This window comes from Scomber scombrus, chromosome 4 (assembly GCF_963691925.1).
Source record: "Scomber scombrus chromosome 4, fScoSco1.1, whole genome shotgun sequence".
Classification (NCBI taxonomy): Eukaryota; Metazoa; Chordata; class Actinopteri; order Scombriformes; family Scombridae; genus Scomber; species Scomber scombrus.
In genome coordinates, this window is record NC_084973.1 from 24,350,977 (window position 1) to 24,378,851 (window position 27,875).

At 39.2% G+C, this 27,875-nt stretch overlaps 1 protein-coding gene across 1 annotated transcript; it reads right to left on the reverse strand.

Annotated features, from left to right (window-relative positions):
• Positions 1-339: 339 nt before the first annotated feature.
• gak (cyclin G associated kinase) lies at positions 340-26,185 on the reverse strand. The gene is made up of 29 exons (XM_062418150.1): positions 25,843-26,185; positions 19,997-20,058; positions 19,694-19,753; positions 18,387-18,501; positions 17,778-17,920; positions 17,421-17,546; positions 16,552-16,641; positions 15,917-16,052; positions 15,382-15,494; positions 12,856-12,934; positions 11,299-11,416; positions 9,422-9,471; positions 8,970-9,118; positions 8,574-8,696; positions 8,356-8,489; positions 7,971-8,165; positions 7,754-7,871; positions 7,513-7,592; positions 7,140-7,333; positions 6,823-6,984; positions 6,444-6,610; positions 6,006-6,270; positions 5,719-5,913; positions 5,353-5,490; positions 5,068-5,154; positions 4,657-4,935; positions 4,322-4,470; positions 3,800-3,976; positions 340-2,875 (listed from the first exon to the last, which is right to left on the reverse strand). Exons 1-29 carry the CDS (start codon positions 25,982-25,984, stop codon positions 2,774-2,776), a joined length of 3,948 nt encoding a protein of 1,315 aa, XP_062274134.1. The 5' UTR covers positions 25,985-26,185; the 3' UTR covers positions 340-2,773.
• Positions 26,186-27,875: the final 1,690 nt, after the last annotated feature.

The window sequence follows — 27,875 nt, forward strand, 5'->3', positions numbered from 1 at the left end:
ATTGTGTAACAGCAGATTCACTGTTTTCTTTACTGGTCAGAAAACAATGTTACATGAAGTTTAACTCTGAGCTAAAAAAAAAAAAAGTGAAAGTATAATAAAAACATGACATTCAACAGCAAAGCACAATAAGGGCATTGTTTCTGCTGCATCCAGCTGTTGTGTCAATGATAGATGCAGAGGAAAATGACCCCTTTTATGAGATCAGACAAAAGTCTGTATCAATATCAAAACACATCAATGTTATTTAAAGTTACCCTAATGAGTGAATATCATATTGCCATCATGAAGCTCTCATTTTAATTTTATAACTTCAAATAAAGACAACAGAACACCAGAATAGTTGCCTCAGATCAAAAGGTTTTTTTAATTATTTCTTTTTGCATTGAAATCTACATTCATATTAGTATGACGTAATTTGGGTACAGTAAACACTGCCGATATGTGGTTTTGCAATTGTCCCTCTTTATACTATGATCATACTGTCAAAGTGAGTTTCAACTGAATTTCAAGCATCAGTTTTATTTTTTATTTTTTTTTCTGACTTAAATTTACTGGCCCCTCGTGTTGGAATTTCAACAAAATGTCAAAATGCAAAACAGAAGCGGTGTTCTCAGCAACAGCTTTAGTTCTGCCAGAGAAGAAAAGAAACCAAAAAGGTAAAAAAAAAAGAAAAGACAGACAGAACAGACAAATAAACACATACCGCATAACAACGAGAGGATATATATTTGTAAAAGCACATTCGTATTAATAATAGATGCTTTGGAATGAAAACAGCAACAAAGAGGCTCATGGTGATCAACCAACAACTGTCCCACTTGCACTCAGAACATTCTACTTATATATTATCTGCAATTTTAACTTGTGCCATTAATATGCACGAATACATGTCATTTTAACCCCTGACCATCCCAAAAACATAATAAATAAGAAAACGGGTGATTTGATTGGTCCATGAGGTAAAATGTGAAATAAAAATAAAAGGAGAAAAAAAAGCATATTGGAAAGGTTTCTGATAAGACAAACAAACATCTAGGAAAACACTAAATTAAGAAAGAAAAGTGTGAAATAATAATAATGATAAAGCATGATGTCTAACAAGGTTTCATTATTCACCTCTGGAAAGAAACACACACCCACACACTTGCATACTCACATGCACGCACAAAAAAGACACACCATTCATGCCCAACTGCCCAGGCTATAATCTTAACAAAGCCACTTGATGGATGATAATATTTTCATATTTACAATGAAGTGATGATTAACATGACAAAAAGCTCAATACAAACACAGAATGAACCCCCCCAAAAATACAAGAAAAGCTAAAACCAATAGCAACCAGATTAAATCATCATATTCTCTTTTCGTTCCTTCACTTTTTTAATCTCCTCCTATGCACTGACGAAAAATGTCCACAGAACAAGGTGCTGGAGGTGGGCAGGGTCAACAGAAACAAAGAGAGGGGCTAATTAGTGATGACAGTGATGTCTGAGGTGCTCAAGATGGCTGTCAGTAAAAGCAATGAGCAGTGTGAGTGCTGGGATGGTATGTAGTCTGCCACCTAGTGAAATGAAGCAGGTTGACTCTTCTCCGTTTCTGCTACAAGGAAAGAGCACTTCAATGAAAGAGCTACCACCCGTTTGGACTACCCTGGTTTGAAATCAAACACACCTCCCCCTGTTGTCTGGAGGCTTGGTGTGGGAGAGCATGCAGTTAGCTACATATTGTAGCCTGATTGGGTGGAATTGTCAACATTTAGGCTAAAAAGAGCACTTCAAAAACAACAGACGGCCCTCTTGGGATTATATTGGGCTTTCAAACAAGTGAAGCTCCTTTATCAGAAGTTGGCTGTTTAAGATGCAGGTTTTAACATCAGTCTGAGGAGAGAGAGAGAGAGAGTGTGTGTGTGTGTGTGTGTGTAGCAATAACTGTAATGGTAGAAGCAGCACAAGTAGTGTTCAGCAGGCAACTGGCCTACGAGTGGGCCTGTTTGTTTTTCAAACCCAACCAGGTGTTTCCTCAACAAGTTGATTTCTCAAAAGTCAATTGCTGAGGTACGATTCACTGTCCAATTTCCCCTATTTTTAAAGCAACATAGCTTAGAAATTTAGCCTTCACATTGTGTTTTGCAGACTCATGTTGGCTGGCATGCTGAAAAATGTAGAGCCATTTCAGCCTCTTTTTTTTTTTTTTTTTTTTACCAGTCAGCAAATGACCTTTGGTTTGCAATAGTGGCAGGCACAAATAACAAACTTACCAGCCATAGCCAAAACTATCAGCATTTTGTTACTGAGGGTCATTAAATCTTTTCATCTGTATATCACTGTCATGATAATTAGCTTGGTTATTTTTAAAGTCTTTGTATCATCTGATCTTCTTCCCATTTTGTCTTCTTCATGTGATTGTCACCCATTCCTCCCTCCTGATGAATGCAGCACCTTTCAGGCAGTCGTACAGGTAGGCAGTGAGTTTAAGAACGATCACAATGTTTTTAACTGGCTGTTTATGAGCCAGTGAGGAAATTTTCACTACAGCCAGGTATGAGGCAAAATGTCTTTTCCTTGACTATAGGAACAGAAGAAAGTAAAGAAGGAAGAAGGGAGTGAAGGGAATGGTAGAGAGGACACCTCTCAGAGGCTCTGCACCCCCAAAGGCCCAATGTGGGCTCAGTCCTGTCCAATCTGGCCCAGGCTAACTCTTGTCTGATTAGGCCAAATCCAGTCCAGTCTGGTCTGGTCTGGTCTAGCTGGGATCCAGACCAGGGGTTTCAGAAGAGTGCTTTGGATCCCTGGTTTTCGAACTCTGACCAGGCGTCATTAAGTTCCATAAAGATCATCTTAGCGTAATGTTCATAAGGCTGACCTGTTGCCTGCAGATAGAGACACATAAATATGTGTATAAATAAAGAAGAAAGAAGAGTCAAGACAAGCAAACATCATTCAATACATTAGCATCAATCAATTATGCTAATAATGCAAAATTGTCAGCATTTGGCTGGCCAATGGTGTAACTTCATCACTCAGTCAGCCAGGGACAGATATTGGCGTTTGAAGGGCTGGACACGCTGTTGTAGTCAAGCCAAAAAGTGCTTTTGATGGTAAGTGCCCACCATTAAGTATATGTATTCATATGAAGTTGTTAAAATGCAAAGATTGACTTTTAACTGAACACTGAAAATACTCAGTCTTTATTATGTAGTTTTGTGGGTCAAACTATACATTAGTATTTTTAGATTATTTCATAAAAACTCTATATTGAGCTCATTTCTCCTATACTACCAAATGAACCATTGAGAAGTTACACAGAAGCTGCTTTTAGGAAATTTAAAAAAAAGTCCTTGATATTAGTAAAAAAGTAAGAGATCCGTAAAATAACGTGTTCCCGAAATTGTTCATAGACACTCACTCATTATAGCGTTTTTAAGAAACAACCTAATAAGCTAACATGTTGTTTGAAACACTATGTTGTTATACACTTTATGCACTGAAAAGTACGATTTTTTTTGTCTGTTAAAGAATTGTTAAGAATCAAATTTACTATGAACTTTTGCTAACAACATTGAATCCACATATAAACTTTTTTTTAAATGTTATCATTTGTACCAAAATGTTTTGCAAAGAGTCCTACAAATTAAATTACTCTGCATTACTAATAATTTCAAGGAAATAAGTATAAAATTAAGACCTGTGTTACCAGTTTTATGACTAAATGCATGTCAGTATCTTAGAAGAGGATGGTTTTGTATTGATGTATTGATGTGGAGTTAGAGTTCAGGTGGCATGTTATACTGTACCTTATCTGGATGGACGACCAGTACAGCTTTCCTGTAGTACTTCTTCACTTGGTCGGGTGTGACCAAATCAGCCATGCCAACAGGCTTCCAGCGGGTTTCACCCTCCCACAGCACCGTGTGCAGAGTTGACATCAGCGCTCGTATGTTTCGCTCCTTTCCTTCAATCCAATCCAAAATCTACAGCTCAAGAAAACAGACCTTTATTACTTGAAAAAGAAAAAGACAGCTGGTCACTCCCTTTAAGGTATGCCTCAAAATACCACCAATCAAAAGCTGGTAAGCTGGTATACAAGAAACTTCTCAGAAATGGTCCAGAAGTCCCAATTAATTCCAGCGAAACCTTCATGAGCATTAAGGGAAAGCAAACTCCACCTAACTGGAAAAAGGTCTCACTAACAGAGACTTTTACAATTAATATACTGTATTTGCTTTAGTGTGATCAATATTCATCAGCTCAAGAATGGGGAGTGTGCATGTTTTGGTGTATTAGGTATCTGTTCACAGATGCATTGGGTTGGTTACCTGCAGTTTAAGTGGATCCATGTCTTTGGTGATCTCCTGTCTCCTCATTTCAGCAATGGTTCTTGGCCCTTTTTTATCATGCTTGGAGGAAAAACCCTGAGTTGACAGCAGGTCCCCAAAATCATCCTCCTTTACCTTCGGCTTGGGCCCTGCGTTACAACACAGCACAGAAAAAATTTGGCCCCGTTTCCCAAGAACACTATAAAGATAATGTGACACCTTTTATATGGAATTATTACAAGTTCTTGGTAACTTTAAGATTTTAGAAGCTTGTGAATACATAAATATTGCTCTCTAGGATAATAAATCCTTCCCTTCTTCTCAGTTTCTCTTACCAAATCCAGGCCCACGAACTCCCCTCTCCTCCCTTCCTCCAATGACACTGGCGAAGTTGAGGTTGTAGTTCGGTTTGCTGGTCTGTGCAGCTGCAGGCTGGGGTGTTGATGTTACTGTTGGTTTGGGTGCAGACCCGGATCCAGACATCCAGGGTTTGTTGTGGGCCGAGACAGGTCTTCCAGACTGCCAGGGCTGACCTGGAACCTTAGCAGAGGCAGAAGAGGAGGAGGAGGAAGGAGCCTTTGAAGAAGCCTTGGAGAAATTACTGCTGGAGGAACCTGGAAGAAACATGGAAGAATGATCAATTAGCAATCCATTCAACAAGTGGCATTGGAGGTATTTTATCTTATTGGATGACAGATTACAGTCGGCACCATTACAGATGACAGATATCTCACCAGTCCTCTTACCTGGCAGATTTGAGGCCAGGTTTCCCAAATCGGCAAAAGGATCAAAGGTCTGAGACTTGGCCTTCGACATAGATGATGCACCAGAAGCTACAAACACACAAATAAGTAAAGTGATTTAGAAATCGAACAGATTCATTTTCTTTTATGTCTCTGCAAATTTACGAGACTACCTTGTTGACTCTGGGTGCACAAAATACATTATAATAAAAATAAAAATCTTGACAATTCATACAGTACATTTTAAGCGTTTAGTTATAAACCACAACATAATGTTCCTCCACCTACCTGTGTTGGTGAAGGTGGGTTTGCTGGCGGTGGAGTTCATTCCAGTAGATGTGCCAGCTGCCCAGCTGTCCCAGCCACCCAGCAGGTCTGGTTGACTGGCAGATGAGGTCATCTTAGGAACATCATTCACTATCTTATCTGTTGAGACACAAACAACCAAACCATCCACAGTTAGGATTGGTATCCAACAGCCACCATCTGCAGCAAATGTTGGGGGAGGGAGGAATGTGACTCCCATTTTAGTGCCTCCAAATAAGAGGATGGTTTCTCTAGCAAAGATACTGTAAAACCTTTGTTTCTGAAAGACGATGTGTGTGACCCATCCATTAGAGAAGTCACAGTAGTTCCCTAAACTGATTTACTTACTGAGGTTGAAGAGGCTGGTGTTGGAGGCAGGGGTGGGGTTACCATGAGCTGAACTAAACCCACTGGTAGCAGAACTATCAGAACCCAACAGGTCTCCAAATATGTCCGGTCCGGATGCTTGACGAGATGAACCCACGCTGGAGCCAACACCAGAGCTGGACCCCATCCCAAACGGATCAAACAGGTCGCCCATGGCTGCAGCACAGACACAGTGAAGGTGAAAAGTCATATTCAAGATAATTTTTCATTTTATTGCAGTCAGCGTGTATAAAGCATCAGAGCCTCACGTTTTGAGTCCGGTGTGGCCTGGCTGGTTGCCCCGCTGAAGAACAAGTCTTCCTGCACCGCTGCTGTCTGCCCAGCAGGGGGTGCAAACAGGTCATTGAGGAGGTCACTGTTACTGGAGGAGGCTTTCAGACCTCCCTGGGCTCCTTGATGAGGAGCAGAAGAGGAAGATGATGAGGACACTGGAGGATGTTCAGAGTCAGCGTTCAACCCCAAGAGGTCAGCTGTGTCATTGGCAGGAGAGTCCTGGGCTGCGGGAGTGGAGGTCTGGGAGGAAAGATGGACACAAAATGATGACTCAAGTATGAACAAATAGATAGACGATTAAAACAATTAAGCATTTCGGCTCTGTTTCACAATCCTGTCAAGATGCAAGATAAATACATATGAAGTCTTACAGTCTTCATGCCTGTACTGATCAGCGTTTAGTTTGTTCCTACCTGGAAATCTGCGTCAAACAGTGGTTCGCTGGGGTCTCGTGACAGAACCTCCCCACTGGGAGCAGAATAAGAGTATGATTCTCCTTCTGACTGATCACTCAGGTCTTCTTGGTCATTCAGGGATCCTCCCCCTTGACTGTCTGTTGCATCCTGAGGGCTGCCCACATCTTCAAATACAAGAGAAGGCTAATCAGTGGAAGCCTTTGGGCACTTGATGTTACTTTGCAATCAGTCGATGAGGGGGCCGTGATGAATTAAGTGGTTGGAGAATGTTTTAAATTAAGACAGGTAACAAAATGAGAAGTGCACTCTCCCTGTCATAAAGGATTATAACAGAATACTATGGCTGCACTGAGTTTTATTTATAACGAGACAATACCTTCCCAATCCAGTGTCTGGAAGAAGTTGTTGGCGTTGGTATCAGTGCTCTCAGGAGACTCTGGATCTGTTGCGTTGGAGCTTTCTGGGGTCTGTGCTGGCTGGGGCATTTCTGAGTCATAAAATGCTGAGGAGCCTGGTTGACGAGGCAGTTCGGGTTTACCTGCATTATAAAGATTTAGAGTTTAGTTCATCTGCACTGAATCAGACATTCTGCTCTGGCTTAGCTAGGTAATACAAGCTGCAAATCCATCCAGCCATAGTTGCCAAAAATGACTAAGTATATAAAATGTGAATTTTGTTATGCATGCCACCTACCAAATTTGCTGAGGATCTCCTGCTGTTCTTCACGAGAGGAGAAAAGGATTTTGGGGTTGAGGCCCTTGGTTTGGAAGCCCTCCCATGGAGGAGACTTGGTGCTGGGTCTATCCCTGGGTTCCACCTCGATGTCCAAGTTGACCTGGAACAAGTCTGGGTACTTCTCCTGAATGTCACAGGCATCCAGGTCATACCTGACAGGAGAACAAAGAGATGGGGAGAGAAAGTCAGTGTTTCAAGAGGTTATCAAAGAATAAGAAATCTGTTGTACTTGATGTTATTGCGCAGGAAATATTAAGTTTGCAGCTTTGAATGACAAAGATCTTGTTTATTCAGAAGAAGAAGATTAGGTTTTGATAATTAGATTACGTACTTGGCAAACTTTACAGTGGTCGCATTTCTGGGGACAAAGCCTGTGTGGAACTGGATCTGAAACATCTTCATTGATGCCATCTGAAAAAGAACAGCAAATAAATTAAAATGCACGTTTTGTTGATATTCTTCAGTGTTTTATTTCCGTAAGCTATTCACTCAGGCACAAAATGTCCTAACAGTGTATGTCTCTTGTTTGTGTGTGTGTGTGTGTGTGTGTGTGTGTGTGTGTGTGTGTGTACCTTGGCCTGTAGACGTCCTCCCAGTGTAGATCTTGCGTGATAGATCACCACTAGTACATCTCCTTGGACTGTCACATTCAGGGGAATCTCCGCTTTCCCATCCTCCATCTTAAAATCCCTGAAAGAGCAAAAGATTGCGAAAGATAGAAAAAAATTAATAGTAACATTTGTATGTTTTTAATCATCTGACAGGCATCTTTGTTTGCCTAAACCTTACTTCATCCTGTCGTACTCCTGTGATGTGGTGAGGACCCTCTCGTCTCCAACATAGACTTCGCAGAATGGCCTGCACCCATTACGCTGCTTGTTGAACAGCGGCACGGGTGTCATGACGATGGAGCGAATAACTATGGGCTTGCTGTGGGGGATGATGGGCTCTTCTGCCATCATGTCACACATATACTCTATATACCTGACAATCAAAAGTAAGAAGATGATCATGTAATGTTTACATCATAGTTTTTGTAAATTGATGAATATTTTTTGCTTTAAATATTAATTAAAAAGACTGAGTAGGGAAAATAAATGTGTTTTGTGTCAATTCAAGATCAACTTCAGAACTCTTCAATCAAATCTATCTATCTGTGTATGTTTTTGTGTACCTCTTGTGTGAGGGGGCTATGCCAGGTGGGCATCGTTTCATGGAGAACATGTATACAGCAGCCTCAGCTGTGGTGAAAAGACGACAGAAACACAGGAAGGAGCACACTGCCACCGCTGATGCTGCCCTGCCGTCCTACAGAAGTAAACAGTAAAGGTAAATAAAAAGGTAACACTTATGTATTTCAACCTCGACTTTCACATAGAAGAGGTTACATACCAGACAGTGTACTATACAGATGTTCCTCTGGTCCTGTTTGAGCCATAGATGCATGTTCTTACATACACTGTAGAGACTGCGGAGGTTGGGGGCACGGCGAACTTGCCATTTACACTCTGAAACCTATACATAAAGACACGCACATGAATACAACAATTTAAAAAAAACAACTCCGCTTTAACAATATGAAATATTTTGGCAATAAATGGATGATTTTCTTTAAAAAATAAAGAAAAAACAGTATTGACATTGGGATTGTTCAGAGTCAACAAACTACCGATTCACAGCCATCATTTTCTTGCAGTGAGATGATGGTTTTTGGTAATGTTCCACTGTGATACACATCTACTTGTCAAAATAAAGGCACAGACTCCCGCCAACACACATTCTTCATACCCTGTTGTGAAATCGAGAAGGCCTGTATGATCGTTTGGAGAGGTTGTAGACAGCATAGTGGCCAGCATGACGTGAATCCAAGAACAGTCGGACATCCTCAATGTTGTTCTTTATCGCAGACTCAACCCCCTCTGCTGGGAAAGACATGACTACACACACACGCACGCACGCACACACACGCACACAAGCACACGTTTAACTACTGAAGCAACTGTTTGTCTCCTTGAAACACCAACCATGAAATCATGTACCATCACCATCACTTAAGCAGATGCTAGTAGTCTGCATGGGACATCATTCACTTTCATTATATAACATTTAATAATAATAACCTATATTTATAAACCATTCTTTAACATTAACATTGCAAAGTGCCTTAAAAATTTTAAATAATGCAGTAAGGTTTCAAAAATATATATAGAACTGAGCACATAGGAGGGTATTATGCCTACCTGCTATTCTGGAGGTGATATATGAAATATCGAGGTCCCCTTTGGCATAGCTATAAGAGAAATTACAAATATATTTGTAAAAGCAGTATATTTAAAAAATGCAGCGGTGGGACAAAATAAACATTACAACAAAAATTTTAAAGATGGGTGACTAAGGTCTAGGAGCCTGCACAAATGCATTCACTAAAAAAAATAAGCTGGTTCAGAGACAGTATGACACTGGTTTATATCACTCAGAAAATGTTTATGGTAATGCAGTTTAATGAGCTATAATGAACGAATCCTGAATGGGATTCTACGTTAGGTTATCAAAAAAAACCAACAACAACAAAACATATTCCCACCAAATATAGTTCTAAGCAAGGAAGCCCACAGATGACGAGTCATTCTTGGCACTCGTGAAATGTGCATGGCATATGTTTGTTGTCACCCAGGAGAAACATTACCAACAATAACTCCTCTCTGTTATTGTCTTACATGTGACAAATGGGTGGACACGTTGGAACAATGACAACAGCAAATACAACACACGATTCCCATTGTATATTAAAATTTAGTACACACAAACAAACTGCAGGGCAAGCAAAGACATTGATCTATCTATGCAGGTGACGCTCTATGGTGGTTAGGACACACATAATGTTGGTTAAGACACAGGAGTAGTTGGAATTATGGTTTAGTATGCAGTGGAGCTATGATAAAAAAAACAATTTATCTACCATTCATTCATGGTATTTTTGTATTTGACGTTATAAGATTGTTGGAGCTACACTGAAAGGCCAACTTGTCATCGTTCACTGGTGTCATTTTCCAATCATTTGACCTTTCTTCTGACTCCATTCATGACATTCATGTACATATTGAATGAGTGATGTTAAGGTCAGCAAGCTGTGATGAGCAACGCAGCACAGTAAAAAGGCTTAGTAGGGTTTTATTTTTTCCTCTAAATGACACACAAACTACAGGAACACACAGAGTGGTGCATGAGTAGTGCGCTTCACCGACCCATATTTACCTTGGGTTGCTAGGTGATGGACACATAGTGGGACCATGAGGGATTGGGACAGAGAAAAGAAACAACAAAAAAAATAAACGAAATGACCAAACAAATGGAACAAACCGATGATTAACAAAATGAAACATCTAACTTTAATGGATAAAATGGCTATTAAAGGAACACTTTGCCAATTCTCAACCCATTTATACATATCAGTCACAGAGGCCACCACCCATCTGTGAAATCCACATTTAGTGTCACTAATTTCTATATTATCGCTGAATGCTGCAGCCAGGTGTAGCAGTATATATTAATCACACCATGCATTGATTCATTCTGAAAAGTATTGATTAGCTGAATTACGATTTATCTAACACTGGACAGTCACAACTGTAAAGTCTGCCATTAGAGTGAAGAATCACATTTCAGATGCAGCTAAATGTTCCCTTAAAAGGTAAATCTGAGGGCAGCATAGGCAGGAATATGCATGGGAACATAGACAACTTGCAGGTGTAAAATCAGCTATATTTAGTTTATCTTAATGCAACTGTAATGAAACATGATGGCTGACAGGGTTCAAAACGAGATATATCAATGGACCACAACTATAGTTAACTTAAGTAAGCTTATGTAAAGTTACAGTAGCGCAAAATGTAGCAAGTTAAGCTGAATGTTCAGCCAACTTTCCAATGGTTAACAAACAAACATAATGGGAAGTGTGAAACCAAAACAAGTCCATGTTACAGCAAATAGGGCAAAGACAAAATAAAACAAACAGTGCTGGTCTGTAATGAAAAATAAGATTAACGGAAAAGTATACGACTGAAAATGGAATCAATGCAACGAGGAGAATCGTGGTAACAAAGCTGCAGCACCTCACCTGGCTACTGACTGGATGACCTTAGAGGAAGTGTCCTTTATGTTTGTCAGGAAGCGCTCTGTTCCTCCTCTTAAGATATCCAGGATGCCGCTGCCGGACTGATCAGGATCATACATGCCTACAGGTATGGTGAGAAAACCAATAAATGAACAGTTTGTTTAATGCACTGAGGGTATGAGGATAAACAGTGCTGTGGTACTCATTGTAAAGCCCTTTGAAGCAACTTTCGACAACAAACAATGTCCTTACAACAGAGTGAATCCTCACGCAGTAACAGTTGCAAGACTGGTTACATTTCTATTTTTATCTGATGAGTGGATCTTAAGACATTTGACTGGGTCCAAGGAAGCGCCAAGAAAAATCTTTTCTTATCAGTGTTCTTATTGCTTCGTATTTTACAATATCAAAACTTCAGCGTTATTTGTGTAATTAAGAAGTCATTAAATAGGGTCAAAGGGGATTTTTACTATGGTAAACTAATAAATGCAACTGCTAATGTCTAAGACATCACTTTCTAACTTAAATGAAAAACAGGTTCTGGGTTATTTGTATTCAGCTGAGGTGTAGCTGCCTGATGTTGAGATACAGTCTAAGATTATTTGGGACTAAAATAGACTCAGCATTAGTCATTGCTCAGGTTTGATAGTATGAATGGGCAGCAGATCGTTTATTATCTTCTAATGAAAAGTAGAGTTTTTATATGAGAGCAATATTCTCATCAAGTAGCTTCAGCTGATCCCATTAGTCTCCTAATCTGCAGCAGGGGCTCGTTCTTGAGCTTGAGTACAAGGATTATATTTCAGTCTGCTTTAGCACTGTGGGGTGGGAATTGGGAAATCACTACTGGTCATCTGCAAACTGCTAAGTATGTGGTCTGAGGCTGTTAAGTTTGTTTTCTCTATCAGCCACTTTGGAAGATCATTTGATGGTATTTGATATTCTACAGCAGATTATGCTCGTGCTATACAACTCATAAACTCAGTATTTAATATTACAAGTGACAGGTGAGCGCTCCTTGCCCACAGATATATACTCACTGTTAGCCCATTAAGATCTTTGATTACAAATTGAATTATATAACCAAGCTGATAATTTTGAGGACAATTGTGACAAAATTCTTTCCTGAGTGTATATATCAACACAAAAAGCCTGACTGGGTTTAAACAACATTGACCTATTGACTGTTGGTCATGACCCCTCTCTTGGTTGAACACCGTTTTGCGTGTGCGTGTATTTTGTTTGAAAGCAGTCGGGTGGTGGTAGAGGACCACCCGCAACAGGATTTCTGTAATATGGGTGGTGTCTGGGTGTGTGTGTGTGGATGTGTGTGTGCAGATATATTCGTGGCTGATTAGAAATTAGGAGTTTTTAAAAAAAGAGCAGTAATGTGAAATTAAGTACGTACAGAAAAGTTTCATTTTTATCCTCACAATCAACACTGTCAACACTTGAAACAAAGAAACTCTATAAGAACCAAACACAAACCTGCAACCTCCCTAACAGACGTTGTCCCAAATCCACACAGGTCAAAACATCATCATCCAACCAAACTCTTACCTGCATTGTTTTGAACGTTGTGGATCTGGGTGGGCGGCTGGGCTCCGTTGTTGCCAAAACCTCCGTTCTGCTCCAGCAGCTGCAGACATTCATAGCCATCATACTCTGGACGCCAACAGTAGTACGTACTCAACATTGTAACAGGTAGGTCAAGCAAAAGAAAGCCAAGCTGACAAAATACTTAAAAAAAAAAAAAAAAATATATACTGCGGCGAGGACCAACGGAAAAGAGGTTAACAGACAGAGAAGATGTCATCAGAAAAACAAATATCCTCCTTACAAATAAAAAAAATAAATAAAAATACAAAATTACATCCCTGCAAAGAGTAAAAGTAGTACTCGTAGACAACAATGGTCAGAGAACCACAAATTGAGGAGCAGAAGAGCAATCTTGAGTGTTAAACAGTAGGTCTTTTCTCCGTCAAAAGGCATTTAGAAAAAGAAAAAAAACCAAAAAAACGTAGCTACACCTACATCATAACATTTTGAGAATAAAAATATGATTTTCCCGATGAGGACTGGAGTGTCTGGGTCTGTGTTACAGCACCCAGAAGACCTCCGTCTCGCTTCCTCTCTGGGAGGTCTACCGCATCTCTCTCAGTATTTCACTTCCATTTCTCTTCCCTTCCTTCGCAAGTTTTCTCCTCACACTCCTCTCTGCTCTGTCTCACAGTCTGCTTCTCCGTATGTCTGTGCAAGAGGCAGCAGAGAGGAGGAGAAGGAGTAGAAGTAGGGGGAACTATAATCTCCTTATGTCCAGCAGGGAAACCCCTTCTTAACCCTAATCAGATCAGTGTGCGCCAAATCTGCCTTCATGCTACACACATTTACCGGCCTTATCAGGATTCAGTTTGGTAAGAAATTGGTTGGGTAGCTCAATTTACTAATTTGTTTCAAGCAGTGACATAATCTTAGTATAAGACAGACAAATCAGCACTCTGTAGTACTAATGCACAGGAAATAAGTCTTTTTCTACAGTGTATAATATTCACACTTAAAACTGTAAAAGAAATTTAGTTCAGGATACATAAATTGACTAACCCATAAATCAATCAATCAGACATACATTTCACACCACAAAAACATGAAAGGAAAAACCAATCATTATAAACCTGGAGATTTTTGACATTGAAATCAGCTTTATATAAATCACAACTTTGGCGGAGGATTTAATGGGTAGGATTTGTGGTTAGAATCATAAGAAGCTGAGGCTGCTAAGTTGTCATGGCCAGAAACCACAGAGGGTAAAATGCTTTTCAATTCAAAACCCTTGAGTCCAAAATCTTTAAATCTGCCTGTGCTTAAAAATGGGATGTATTAACCACCGTGGGGGGCAAATTGGGAAAAAAGTTGCACCTGTTAGCCAAAACAAATACCGGTTTATTTCTTTTTGTTTGTTTTTAATTTCTGTTTCACCCCTTTTCCACCTCTGTGTCTCTGTCTCTTTGAACCTATTAGGACCATGCCAGCTGGGAGGAGAAGAGCCTGGGAAAGAGAATAGACTCCTTTGTGCCTACTGCAGTGTGCGTGTGTGTATTTGGTGGATGTGAGGCTGAGCGAGTATAACCACACCAGCAATTTGGGAGCGTTTACGCACACAGCGGAAGAAGCCGTGAGATCGGCCTGTCAATAGTCTCTTCACAAGCTGGGGGATGTGCCTCTGTGTCTGAGCCAGTCAACTTGTTTACTCCAAAATACACTTTGTGACAGTATCAAAACAGACACCCAAAGCTGAAGATACTTTAGACAGTTAAGCCACTTTTCTACAACATGGTACCGGCTCAATTCATCTTGACACTAATCATCTGTTTTGCTTTTCCATTAGGCAGAATGAGCTGAACTCATAATAAAAGATGACATGAAAACACTGCAGATCATTGACTGACAGATTGACTGACTGATTTCTCTCTACCACAGCTTCTCTTCTTGCTGGACCACCTTTGCGCTATCTCCTTCTCCCTCTCGGTTCCTTTCTCAGCTTAAAAGTTACGGCTGTGCTTGAAACACAGCATTCTCACATGAGGAAAAAAACAACACAGACTTGTCCTGTTTTTTATATTTACTGCAGTATTAGTTGGATGAGATGAAAAGGAGAAATGAAGAGGAGGAAAATGAAACTGAAACTAAGCGCGCCTGTGTAAATCATAAGCCGAGTGTTTGATGGTTGCTTATTTGTGCTTTAGAAAATAACCGTAGTGAAACAATCAGAAAATAAAGTTTCATTTCACTGACAACAAAGCCTTTGCCTTCAACATTATCAAAGAGAAATGTCCTCCACTTGTCCTAAATCAATACGCGAGTACTTCCTTTTATGAATGAAGCAGTACATAAGAAAACAATAACTTTCACTCTAAGATACAGCAACAGAAAACAGCTGCACAGTCAGGGTTAACATGCTAAAGATAGCACAACTACTTGATAGTGAAGATGATTTAGAGAAGTTTTACTGTGGTATCACTTCTCAAATCTGGTATCATAGTATTAATTTTCAACAACAGCACTGTAAATAGTCATGCAAACACTCACCTCTGTAATGGGAGACTTGGGGTTGACGTTGCGTGCTGCTGCTATCTCCTGGAGCTGGTTGACCAACTCTGTGATGGACAGACGCTCTTCTGGATTCACCTTTAACATGGAACCTGGACGGCAGGAGGGGGGTGCATTGGAGGAAGGTAGAACATTTAAAAAAAGATTCATGAATTTTTTTACTTCATATGTGAAAATGGAAAACAAAGATGTATTATTTTTTAATCCCATGCATAGCAGTCAAGGTAAGCACACACAATGATAGATAAAAACTGTATCAATGTATGTTTTTATTTGTCACTCTGCCGGAAACAGTGTTTTAAAATATCCACCAGATGGCGCTGTGTAACCTGATTAACCTAGTTCAGAAATTGTACTGCTCTCTACCATTTCTCTATCAACACTACATTTACATTTTGCTGGCTGATAAGTGTGACAGGTACATTTGACTTATGGGCAAGAAGAGTAGTGGACAGAAGTGTGGAATGAGTATTTGGACTGTCAGGAAAAAAAAGCAAAGACAGGCAGTACGTACGTATGAGTTCGTGATACACAGTGTACTTGACATCGTTCTGAGGGATGGAGTATTTCCCATTAACGATTTGCAGCTTTGCACCCTCCTCAAATGGGTGCTGCTTGAAACACAACAGGTAGAGGATGCATCCGAGGGCCTGCGTGGGACAACGGAAAACAATGAAGACAATGCTCGTTCAAAAACGTTTTTTTTATATACAAGGGAACCATGTTCAAAAACAGACAAAATATTACGAAAGAAAATCATGACAACAGCTGTCAGAGATCCTCTTTGTGTTTTTGTTGTGTGTGTCTTAGATGAAAAATCATTGATATTTTTGTACTTTCAGCAAAAAACTGAAAAAAAAAGAAAAAAAAATGTATAAAGCCTGAAAATATATCTCCCTACATTACGAGGAAAACATTTTGTCTCCTTAAAAGAAAGACCATTACAAAAGGTAACTGAACGCAGTCTGTTGATGGTAAAAAAAATAGTTTTCAGTTTTTATTTAGGTTTGATTATCTTAATTTCTGTCTCATACAGTTATCAGTGTGGGTTAATTCAGCTGTTGCAACTGGTTTCAAACATAACTGGTTTAACACTAATGTCTTCACAGTAGCTGACATCATAGGACAGAAAGAAAAAAAGTGTCTGACCCAGATGTCTTGTTTCTCATTTATGGGGAAGTTGGAGTACAGGTCGATCATCTCTGGTGTTCGGTACGCTGGAGTGGTGTTCCTTGTGATCTGAACACAAACAAAAGAAAAACAAACTAATTTAACACACAAACTATAATTGTTAGACGGGGAACGGTGTAAAACAAGAGTCAAGTGCCCAGCTAGACTAAGATCCAAGCCGTCACCCATCCCCTGGAAAAACTGATCAAATTAAGAAAACACGTCAAGAAAACGTATTTCTCCTCATGGAAAGGACACAAGCACACTTTTAGATATTATTCAGATTTTGACTTTAACAGACCTTCCCATCAAGCATCTGCTCTGCACTATTAGGCTGATAACAGGTTCTTGATGGACTAAGTTAATACATTTAGAAAACCAGGATCTCTAGGGTCCTTCTTACTGTCATATGTGGCAAAGCTCCTGTGTGCAAGTGTGTCTGTGTGATTATGGTATAAATATGATTAAACTGATTGATCAATGCTTCCTGGACCTCCTGCCATTGATTCAATCAAAAGGTATCTGGTTTCTGTCCAACATCATGACATCAGTGCTGCCATTGATCCAGTAGTGCTCTTCATTGTGCTTTTCTTCCCTCTCAATTTAAGTAATTGACTTAAATTGACTCATTGTAATGAAAATACAAAGAAAATACCAAGAATGAAGAGTAAACATTAAATTCTTGTCTGAATCAATATTTTTATGTAAAAAAAGAAATCAACATTTAAGAAAATATAAAGAAATATTTAAGTTTTAAGAATCAATATAATATAATAGTATAGGCATACAAGTTGAGCCCTGTTGAGAATACAATAAACTGATGTTTCAGTGTGTGTGTATGTGTGTACCTCATCCTCCACCATGGACCTCTTCTGTGCCGACCAGCTGTAGTCGGGGTAATGTGACACTGTGGTGGAGCTGCCAAAGTCACACAGCTTGATGGTGCCCTGGTTACTAATCAAGAGGTTCTCAATCTGCAACGTATCAAGACAACACATGAAGTAAACAGTGAAGTAACGTGTCAATCAATACACATTCAATATATAATAAGTAGTCATAAAAGCAGGTTGTGCTTTAAAATACAGTTTTTCATTCACATGATACAAAATGCATGATTCCACTCAGTTCAGGCTGGGACTCTGACACATCGTTCTCCAGCCCTTTGATGCATCGTTCACTCATCCAACTACCAAGGGCGGACAAACCTTGAGGTCTCTGTGTATGACTGGGGGCTTCTGTTTGTGCATGTGCTGCACGGCACGGCACGCCTGGTAGAAGACTTTCAGCACTGTGTCACATGACAGGGGAGCCCTCTGCTCCACCCGCTTTATGAAGTCCACCAGCTGACCTGAGGCAGAAGAGGTAGAAGTCAATTCAGATCAATCAGACACAGTTATGCCACTACACTGTCACCTTTTCTGTTCATTAGTAGTTATCAGAGACATTTTGAGAAAATAAGTCACTGTAAATAAAAGTATTTGTCAAACAATACAATGATATTAAAAAGCACTTCTCACAGCAAACAGTAAAGTAAGGTGAGTAATGAGCTGTCTGTTTGCAAAGCTGAAAAAACAGTGTGTTGCAAATGAGCTATCTGTCTCAAGAGAAAGGAAGCAGAGAAGGAAGTAGAAAAGGCTGCAGACGGGAAACAGTTTCATGACCAGTGCCTTTTAGTTAAAGTTACTGGAAGGTGGGGATGACTATTCAGATTCACTGCACTTTAGCTTGTTGAATGACTAAGCGCTAGTTCAGTGATGAAGAGACAGTGGCAGCAGACAAAAAAGTACAAAATATAGAGAAAAATGTGCATTTACCTTTGCACAGCTCAGTGAGGATCAGGAACTCCGCCTGCCCGGTGTCTGATTCCTCCTTGCTGATGGAGGCAGCAGAGCTGAACTGAACCACATTTGGATGACCTGACAGCTTTTTCTGCGGAGTCCGGAGGTCAAGGAACACACAAACACTACTGTGGCGTCAACCGTTTCCTCAGGTCAGTCAGTTCAGAGTGATAAACACAAACCATTCATCAATGTGTAGCGTTAGAGCCTGGCTGGAATGTCATGACCAGCAGCAACTTGGAGTTTAAAAAAATAAAGTCACTAAACAAACAATGAATCTAAAGGATCCACTGTGGCAGAGTATCAATCTCCAATACATTCTCTGATAATCACTTTCATGCATAGCATCAGTGGAGCGGGAGATCTTTAAAAAACTAGCTGGTCAAATAGTGAAAGCAGGGACAGATCATGGCTATATGAATACTAATCATAATCTACGAAGAATATACTGGTGATTGTTTTTTTGGACAATTTAAATAATGAATACAAGTGTCTTTATATTTCTGCCTCATCAGCATGTAAGGAATCAAACATGACGCAAATACATAATCTCTACGCCTGCAAATGATGCAATAGGAACACAGTACCACCACAATGCACTATGCAGCATGAAACTACTATTGCCCAACCGTAAAAGAGATGTGCCTTCATTTTTAGCTGATTGCCAAAAGGTTTGTACGATTACTCAACTAATTTGTTTTAGTTTTAGTTTTTTTTTCTTCTGTGGAAAAATATTTTGTTTCACAAAAAAAAAAAAATCTCCCAAGAGGATTGAAATACAATGGAAGCTTCAGTGCTTAGCCTTTTATGTACACAAAGCGTTCTTTAACTGATCTTATTCGCCACGGCATGAATAACAAATCCATGACTGAAACCCATCCAGAATTATTTGTATTCAGTCCTGCTTATCATTCTCTCTCAAGAAAACAGACTATAGTGCTTTTGGAAACAGTCACAAACTACATCTAGCTCTTAAGGAGAGAAGCATGTACAATGTAGGAATCAGTGCTTTTAAAACCACTATAACATTGTAAAGTTAAGCAATATAAATACATATTAGTTCATGTATTGCGTATTATTTGGTGTTGCCTGTAAACAGCAAATAGTCCAGTAATGACAGTAGACTATGCTGGAGTGGTTTTCCACAATCTTGTGAAGTCATGTGTTAAAGTTTAACTTGCATTTAACACCGCCTGCAGTGTACTGTAACATAAATGTTCTATAATAATCTTAAGAAGAAAAAAAAAAAACTTGAATCATGGTCTTAAGATGATGAAGGATACCATGAAGCAGACTTCCTGTATGATCTCCTTGTTCTTCTCTTCTTCGTTGGACAGCAGCCTCTGAAACAAAAGCAAACACACACACACACACACACACACACACACACACACACACACACACACACACACACACACACACACACACACACACACACACACACACACACACACACACACACACACACACACACACACACACACACACACACACCATTGGTTTGTTGCTGTTCTTTACCCTCAGTAAAGCTTAACATGCAAGCAGTAAAATAGTGTATGTTCTCACTGGGTACATCTGTGTCTTACCTTGAGGGCGTAGTCTTTACCGCTGCTCATGTCCTGAGCTTCATACACAAAGGCAAACCCACCTGGGAAGAAAAGAGAGAGCAACCAAGACATCATTCACACTGTTCACTGGTATAGTAGTCTTAAAATAAATAAGCTTAATTTAATCAACAATCTGACGTTCATTGCAGGAGTTTTGTGATACAGTGGTGTAATTTTCTTTAATGGTGCATGCAGCAAACCGTCACCTTCCTAGCTCAAAGCTTTAATTCAATTAGTGCCATCCTGCGTCCCATTCACAAAACACTACATATACAGTGTTGCATTCTGGTCGACTGTAGCTGCTGCCCATGAAGAAATCTACAATTTTCTATGACTGATTTCTTCTTTTATGGTTGTTGTACCAGAAAGTAAAGACTGAAAAAGAACTATACATTTTGTACTGACATAAAATAACATACACTTGATATATTATGTACAATATAGAGGTGTTATTATTACTTATCTAGTAACAAGTCAATATCTGGGTGGATATTCAATGAAAATGCAAAACACATTAAATGAAATATAAGGCATGTATGCAGGGGTGTAGCACCAAATTCTGGGCCCCCATACATAAGCCTCCTGAAGGGCCCCCCACCCCACCCTAGACCCACCCCCGCCGCCTTCCAAACACACACACTGTAGTCTACCCTAAAGTTGTTTTACTGTGGTTTGTGAATTGTGTTGTTTTCAGTTTGAGCTCACAGTATTGGAGATCACAAGGCCTATTAATGACCCCCAAAGTAGACTATAACACACCTGTTATAATTTACTTCCTAGGTTACTTCAAAAAATTGCTAAGGCTACTGTACAATAATATACAACCAAGACTCACCAGTCAGTCAGATTTTACTTTCAAAAGAAATGTAAACAGGTTTCCATAATGCCACACATGGCTTAACATTGCTGTGATGTGATGATGTTAAACTTGCTGTATTATGTGCTAGGTTACTTATGCCATTAACTAGATTTTTAAATTATTATCAGCATCAATATCATCAATAATAACTGCTTAGCATGTTTTAAAATGAGTAGGCTGCTACAATAGTTGCAAATAGCATTTTATAATAACTGTTATAAGTCTATTTAGCCTAAGAGGGCTATTGATTTTGGTGAGCTTTGATGTGTTAATGTGTTGTCTGCATTCAAAGCAGTCTTACGCATTTCAAGCAGTTCACACACTCTCACGCCACACCTGACACGCCCCCTCCCCCCCTTCAGCAGATTGGGATGCGATCTCACGCCAATCATGGGAGGTTTGATTAAAACCTGGTATTTCATCTATCATAATGGGCTTTAACATTTGGGCTGAACTAACCTTTCCTTGAAAAAAACGTAAGCATCTGGTTGCCTAGTCTTTGCTTCTTTCCTTCTCCTCTCTACTTCCTCTTCTGGCAGCCTAATTTACTCTTTGACACGTTACTGCATAGAGCACTGTGTAGGAATGAGTCGCTTAACAACTATAGACTGTATATAACAAGTTAACAACCGTTAGCGAGTCCTACCAGGCGGAATGAACCATTCTGCATTTTTGCAAGGGGGTGCAGGTAGTCTCAGACAGTCTTAATTTGATTAAAGCAACCTTATTATTGAACTTTCATTGCAACTTTGATTTTATTTTAATATTTATGACGTCGTTTTTTATAACTGATATATTTAAACAAAAGCCCAGGGCCCCCCCATGCTTGGGGCGCTGGTACACCATTCCAATTTCCCCCCCCCACTTCGACGCCCATGCATGTATGCCTTAACAGCTGATATTTAAGTGTTTTAAGGTAGATTTTCACTTTTTAAGGAAGCAACACCAGCATAGGATACCATACTGATCTCATTCAGTCTTAACTAATGATTACACAGAGCACCAAAACCTTCACCACTTCCCTGTTCTTAACACCCACTAACATTCAAACCTGGACTCCGCCAAGTGTAACCACAGTCTTATCTGTCAACCACACTGTAGCTTAAGTGCCTTGCTCAAGGACACCACGACACAAGCAATCTCTCTGTCACAGATCCACTGCCTCTAGCCTTTAGGTCACTGTTAAGCCCTTGCTGAATATACTGTACGCCTTTTCTCTGAAGGTGTGGCTGAAACCTGTATTGGTGATAATGTGGCCGGTGCTGGTGTAATATTCAGCCAGTTATCAGGGAGAGTCTGTTTTGCCTGGTATCAGCAAATCATACAGCTTGTCAGACTGGTCTCAGTTATATAATACTGACGTGTAGAATGAAACAAATCACAGCTACAGCATATAAAGCCCTGTCCCTTATAATGAGTAAATTATCACTAGTTAGCAGTAAGTGAACAGTAGTTTAATTAACCATTAGTCCGTGCATTGCCACATAATTAAATGTAAAAAAGATTCAGTTCAATTTCAATCACATTTACTCTTACAATGGCTCAATTCCTGTTTTTGAGACTTTAAAAGTCACTCTGGCTACTGGACAAGGAAGAAGAACTTCTGGTTTCTGAACTTTTTTTTGTCAGGTGAGCGTAAAGACTCTCAAGATGGAGTCAGCAAGCCGCAGTCCAAACAAGACTGGGGTAAGGTGGTTACCATAGTGACGTGTAAATCAACTACCAGTTTCTCTTTGGTCGGTAAAAACCTGAATGAACACACTCCAGATTCTAATCTTTAAAGCAGTATTTACACAGAGAAGACTGCCGCAGAGTGCCTCTCCTTTTGCCAGTCGTGATTTTTTTTTTCTTTCTAACTTCTGGAGTTAAAAACAATCTCCCCCTCACACTCACTCATATCTTTAACATGAAAGACTGGCTTTAATACTTGCACTGCAATAAACGCATACTTTACCCGGGAAGCATAACGGCAAGCTGTCAAACCAAAGCATCTTTTATTGTCCATTACTGCGACTTCTACGTGCAGTATCACTGGCTTTGATTTGAGAATGCTCGCCCTTCCCTTCAGGGATCACATGTCTTCCTCTGTTTTGTGCTGTGGCATGTGGAGGGACTGAAATCTGAAAGTCTCCATTTCCTTTGCTCCAATTACCGAGTCGTTCCAAAATAAATACCGAAGATGGGATTGAAAATCTTTCTTCATTATACTCAAACTAATTAAACATTTGCGAGGGTACAATCTTTGCGCTTGTGTTGCCTCACTGCAGGAATATAAAATGAATGAAGCTCAACTTATCCATTCCAGCTCTGAATAAAGACAGAGCTATCTTGTCTATCCTTTCACCTCCTCAGAGGGAGACATGAAAACAGAAAGAGAAGAAAGGCCAAAAGGGTGTCACTATATCTGAAAACCTGAAGATAAAATCTCGGCCTCAATAACCTGAAGAGGATCAAGTCTGTGGATGTGAAACAGACCTTGACAGTATTGTGATTGAACCTCAACTAAAGTTTAGGCTTTTTCCTTTCACCTGTATCAGAGGAGAGTTGTTTTATGAACTCAACTATCTGACTAACCAGATAGATTTTTTTTTTTAAGTGGAGCAAACATTGCATGATGATTGGCTCTCTGCCCAAGTGGCTGGCACAGAAGACTGAAAAACTACTCTTAGCCGTCTGGTTACAGCCATCCATTGTTCTCCCTTACCAAAGATCTCGGTGAGGGAAGCAACAAAGTGACCTTTTTAAAAAGCAGGATGGAAGTTTGAAAAGGGTGAAGTTTCAGTGTAAAATGATCTCAAGGCCAACCATCTGCTACTCTGTCTCCTTTAATTGCTCAACAACTAATTACTGTACTTATACTTTACTGATATAAAATTAACTGGCAATAATTATGGAAAACAATTGATGCGAAATTTTACAACCATGACTGTTTTCAGCTTCTCAAATGTAAGATGTTTCGAATTATATATAATAATATAAATCTTGCCATTTTAAGGTGGATTGCACGCACTGTGGTCACTTTAACTTTTTTGTTTTTACTATTTATTGTTATTCTGTATTGTACTTTTTGTGGATTGTTTACTGTAACTGTAATTGCTATTGTTATTTCTATTGTTTTGCTGCTGGCTGCACCACAAATTGCCCCCTCAGGGACAATAAAGATATCTTGAACTTATGACTGCATTTTTCAGACTAAAAGAATAAAAAAAAATCCACATTATAGTTGACACTGAAAACAATTATAAGTTGCAGTTGTGTAAGTGAATATTTTTTTCAATCATCTGAAATGTTATTAACATAGTTTTGGGATTGCAGATGGGATTGATTACATCAAGATGAGTCAGAGAGTTGCATAAACCGGACACGGAAGTGGTGAATTACTGAGAAGAAAAAAAGGGCTCTTAATATGAAAATCTGTTTCCTTGCATTCACGGTTATGAAACAATCTGCAGAAATAGTCAACAATTTCCAAGTAAGGTGGACAAAGATTGATCGCATTTTTTCCAAAAGGCACGCACAATTACTAGCAGACAAAATGAACAAACCTTGCAGACTTCTCTCTCCTCTCAGTTTCAGTCTGGTTTTACATAAGATATAGCTTATTTTGCCTTTTGATATTTATTTTTTTGGGTTATACTGTTGTTGTCAATGATCAGACTTGTACAGTAATAAAGTGCTGTAACACTGAAGCCGTACCATGGGTGAGTTGTCAATTGTGACCTATGTGTCTGGCCGCGCTGAAAACTCCAAGATCTGGTTCTCTTAAATAGACTGTAATAAAAATAAAGTTCTACATTAAGCATGTCCGCTTTACCAGCTACTGTTACATACAACATGATAGCGCAGTAAAATGGTCTTGCTACTTTACAAAGAGGGCAGGAATTTCTGTTCGGTGCCACAGAGAATCGGCCTGATCTCTGGGTTTATACATGTACTGTAACCAGAATCGTTGCATACTGTATAAACAAATATTGGCTGTGATTTTTGGATTCAAACACATGACTGGAAACCAATGTTGCTGAAACAGAGGTTTAAGAACTTTGGAGAATTGGATATGGGTGGAAAATATGCTTAATGAGTTTGATTACTTTATATTGGATTTAGTTTACATAATTTAAAATCCTTAAGAGATCTTGTGTTCTTCTCTTGTGTTTGTTTGTTTCATGATTTAACTTCAGTGTGTTTTGTATATAAACACTACATGTCTTGATGTTGACTCACTCTTGTTTTATTATCTTCCCATCTTAGATTGTTCATTTGTTTCTTATGCAGCTCAAGCCAGAATGATCTAAATAAACCATTAAAAGGAGAGGAGGACTACTGGATCTGAACCTATTTCCCCTCTTGGTGTTACAAGACAGAGTGGTTTGGCTGTCAGTTTAACCAGCGTTAAAGCATGAGTACACCATTTTTTCCCCAAGTCTGTCTCAAAACAACAACCAGGTGTCCAAATGAACATTAAAAACAGGTTTCTCAAGACAGACTTTAAAAGCTGTATACCTGTCCTTTAAAGCAATTTAAACTCTGCCACTTAATATCTTCCTATCTACTCTATTATGATAAGTCTTTAAATTGAACAGGACTTACAGCCAAGGAAGATGACATGCTTTAAGGTATTTGGCTGTGTGGGGAAGTCAATTGCAGCTTTGAGTATTTTGGTGAGTTTTGCTGTGGTTTAAGTTTACCAGCTTAACCAGGAATAAATGATACTAAAGTTGAATCCACCTTCATGCAATATAATCTAGAAATTGATTAACCTGCTTGTTAAAGGCATGGAAATCAAATTATAAAGTGGTGTTTACTCGGTGACTCATAGCTCTGCACTTGCTAAAGCTACTGTCATTGACAACCACTGGAAATAGCTGCACTTGTCACTAATGTTAGCATGTTAGCAGGGCTAGTTAGCACTGTGTAGCCGCGTTTTAGTTGTTTAACAACAGTGTCTCCTCCTTGCAGCGTCGCTCACCTTCCGCGATCACCCTCTTGATCCTTAGCTTCATGTCACCGAGCTCGACTAGTTGTCCGACGAAGTCATTCTGGTCCCGGCTGGCCGCTCCAGACAAGCCGGGCCCGGCGAGGAAATCCAGCGCCGACTGGAAGAGGGACATCTTCTCCCCCTGTTTCAGCTCCACACAGAGACGGCTCAATCCCAGAGGACGCAGCCAGATAAGATTCTTCGGTGGTTTTAATCTCTTTTTTTGCAATTTATAAAAGCTCGTACACAAGTGATGTTATCCTTTCACTGGAAGCAAACATCCCTTCTTCTTCTTCTTCTTCTTCCTGCTGCTGCTGCTAGTCTGACGAGAGGCCGCCACCATCACCAGCCACTGACTTCCGTGACGGGCGGTGACGTCAGGACACGATTCATGTCATGTGATGTAAAAAAAAAAAAAAAAAAACCAAACAAAAAAAAAAGCTGTGTTTTTTTGTTTTTTGTTTAAAGAAAGTTTGCATGTTTAAACACGCAGTGGTGAGAAGTAAATAAACACATTTACGCAAGTGCTTTGAAGTACAATTTTGAGGTACTTTACTTGAATATTTCCATTTTATGCTACGCTTCACTACACCTCAGAGGGACATGGTGTACTTTTCTACTCCTCAACATGTATATGACAGCTTTACTTACTTGTCAGATGAGTTTGACACAATGGATAATGTGACAAGCTTTTAAAATAGGTACAACACATTGTGTTCCAGCCTTTTTGGCTTTTCACATCTTATCTTAGGCAATATAAAGCAGTGTGTACTCCAGGGTTATTATAGTTAACACAAACTAAGACTCAAACTAAAACTAGCAATGAAAAAAATAATTCAATAATCTGAAATAAAAATAAAAGATAACTGAATAAAAACTACAATGAACAATGCAAAACAAACCAAAACGAAACAGAATTACAGATAAACCAGTTTATCTCAGTTTATTTCATTGTCGTTAATGGTTATAGAAAAAACCAATAAAATGGCTTTGCATAATATGGTACCTTTAATAAAGGATGACTTGGTAAACCATATTTGGTGTCATGCAGTCTTTCATCCTTTTCAGCTTCTACAAATCAAGGCTTTCATCCGAATACTTGAAAAACCAAAACTAAGACTAAAACTAAATAAAAACTAAACTAAAATTAGTCAATTCCTCAAAATAAAAACAAAACTAGGCCTTCTTAATCACTTGTTAAACTAACTAAAACTAAACTGAAAAAAACAAACAAACTGAAAAATTGAATAAGAATAAAAACTAATGAAAATTTCAAAAACCCTGGTGTAATAAGGGTCACATTTCAGATGTCTATGAGTTGTATCAGCTCCAATAGTATTTCTCGCTCTAAACTTCTCACATGGTTTAATTTCAATAAATGTTCAAATGACCCAATATTTCACCAAAAAAAGTTTAGAGAAAACTCCCAAAAATTGAAAACCCATTGTTTGAGATTGCTTTGTTTTTTCTTCTTTCTTCTTCCATTAGTCATCTCAGGACAACAATAATCAGGTGTCCATATGAACATTGAAAGAGGTTTTCATCCCGTAATCATTCCTTCTGTTCATACAGGCTATCAAAAGACCTCCTTCAAATGTGCTTTCAAAGTAAGTGATGTGGGCCAAAATCCACAGTGTTTCCACACAGTCATTTAAAAGTTAATCTGAAGCTTATATGAGGCTTCAGCAGTCTGACTTAGTCAAATCAAGTGGATATCTGCCACATTTACAGTCTTTTTAGCATCAAATTCCCTCTTTGTGTTTCCTCGGATTGTGTTTCACTCTTGAGCTGCGGTGGATGTATAGTAGCAAAAGGAAGGACTCGGCCACTAAAAAGACTGTAATATTGAAAGATATCCACTTGATTTGAGTTATTTGGACAGCTGAAGCTTCATATTAACTTCAGATAAACTTTTAAATACTTTTATCACAGAAAGAGGACAGTGGATTTTTGCCTCCATCACTTACATTGTGAGTGCACCATGAAGGGATCTTCTAATGGTCAGTATGGACAGGGGGAATGAT

Coding starts and splice junctions, on each gene's coding strand:
- gak (XM_062418150.1), bottom strand. CDS start 25,984: ATGTCCCTCTTCCAGTCGGCGCTGGATTTCCTCGCCGGGCCCGGCTTG. Junction 15,495..15,916: donor TGTGTATCACGAACTCATAC/GTACGTACTGCC, acceptor CCTGCCGTCCAG/GTTCCATGTTAAAGGTGAAT. Junction 9,119..9,421: donor TATCACCTCCAGAATAGCAG/GTAGGCATAATA, acceptor GTGTGTGTGTAG/TCATGTCTTTCCCAGCAGAG.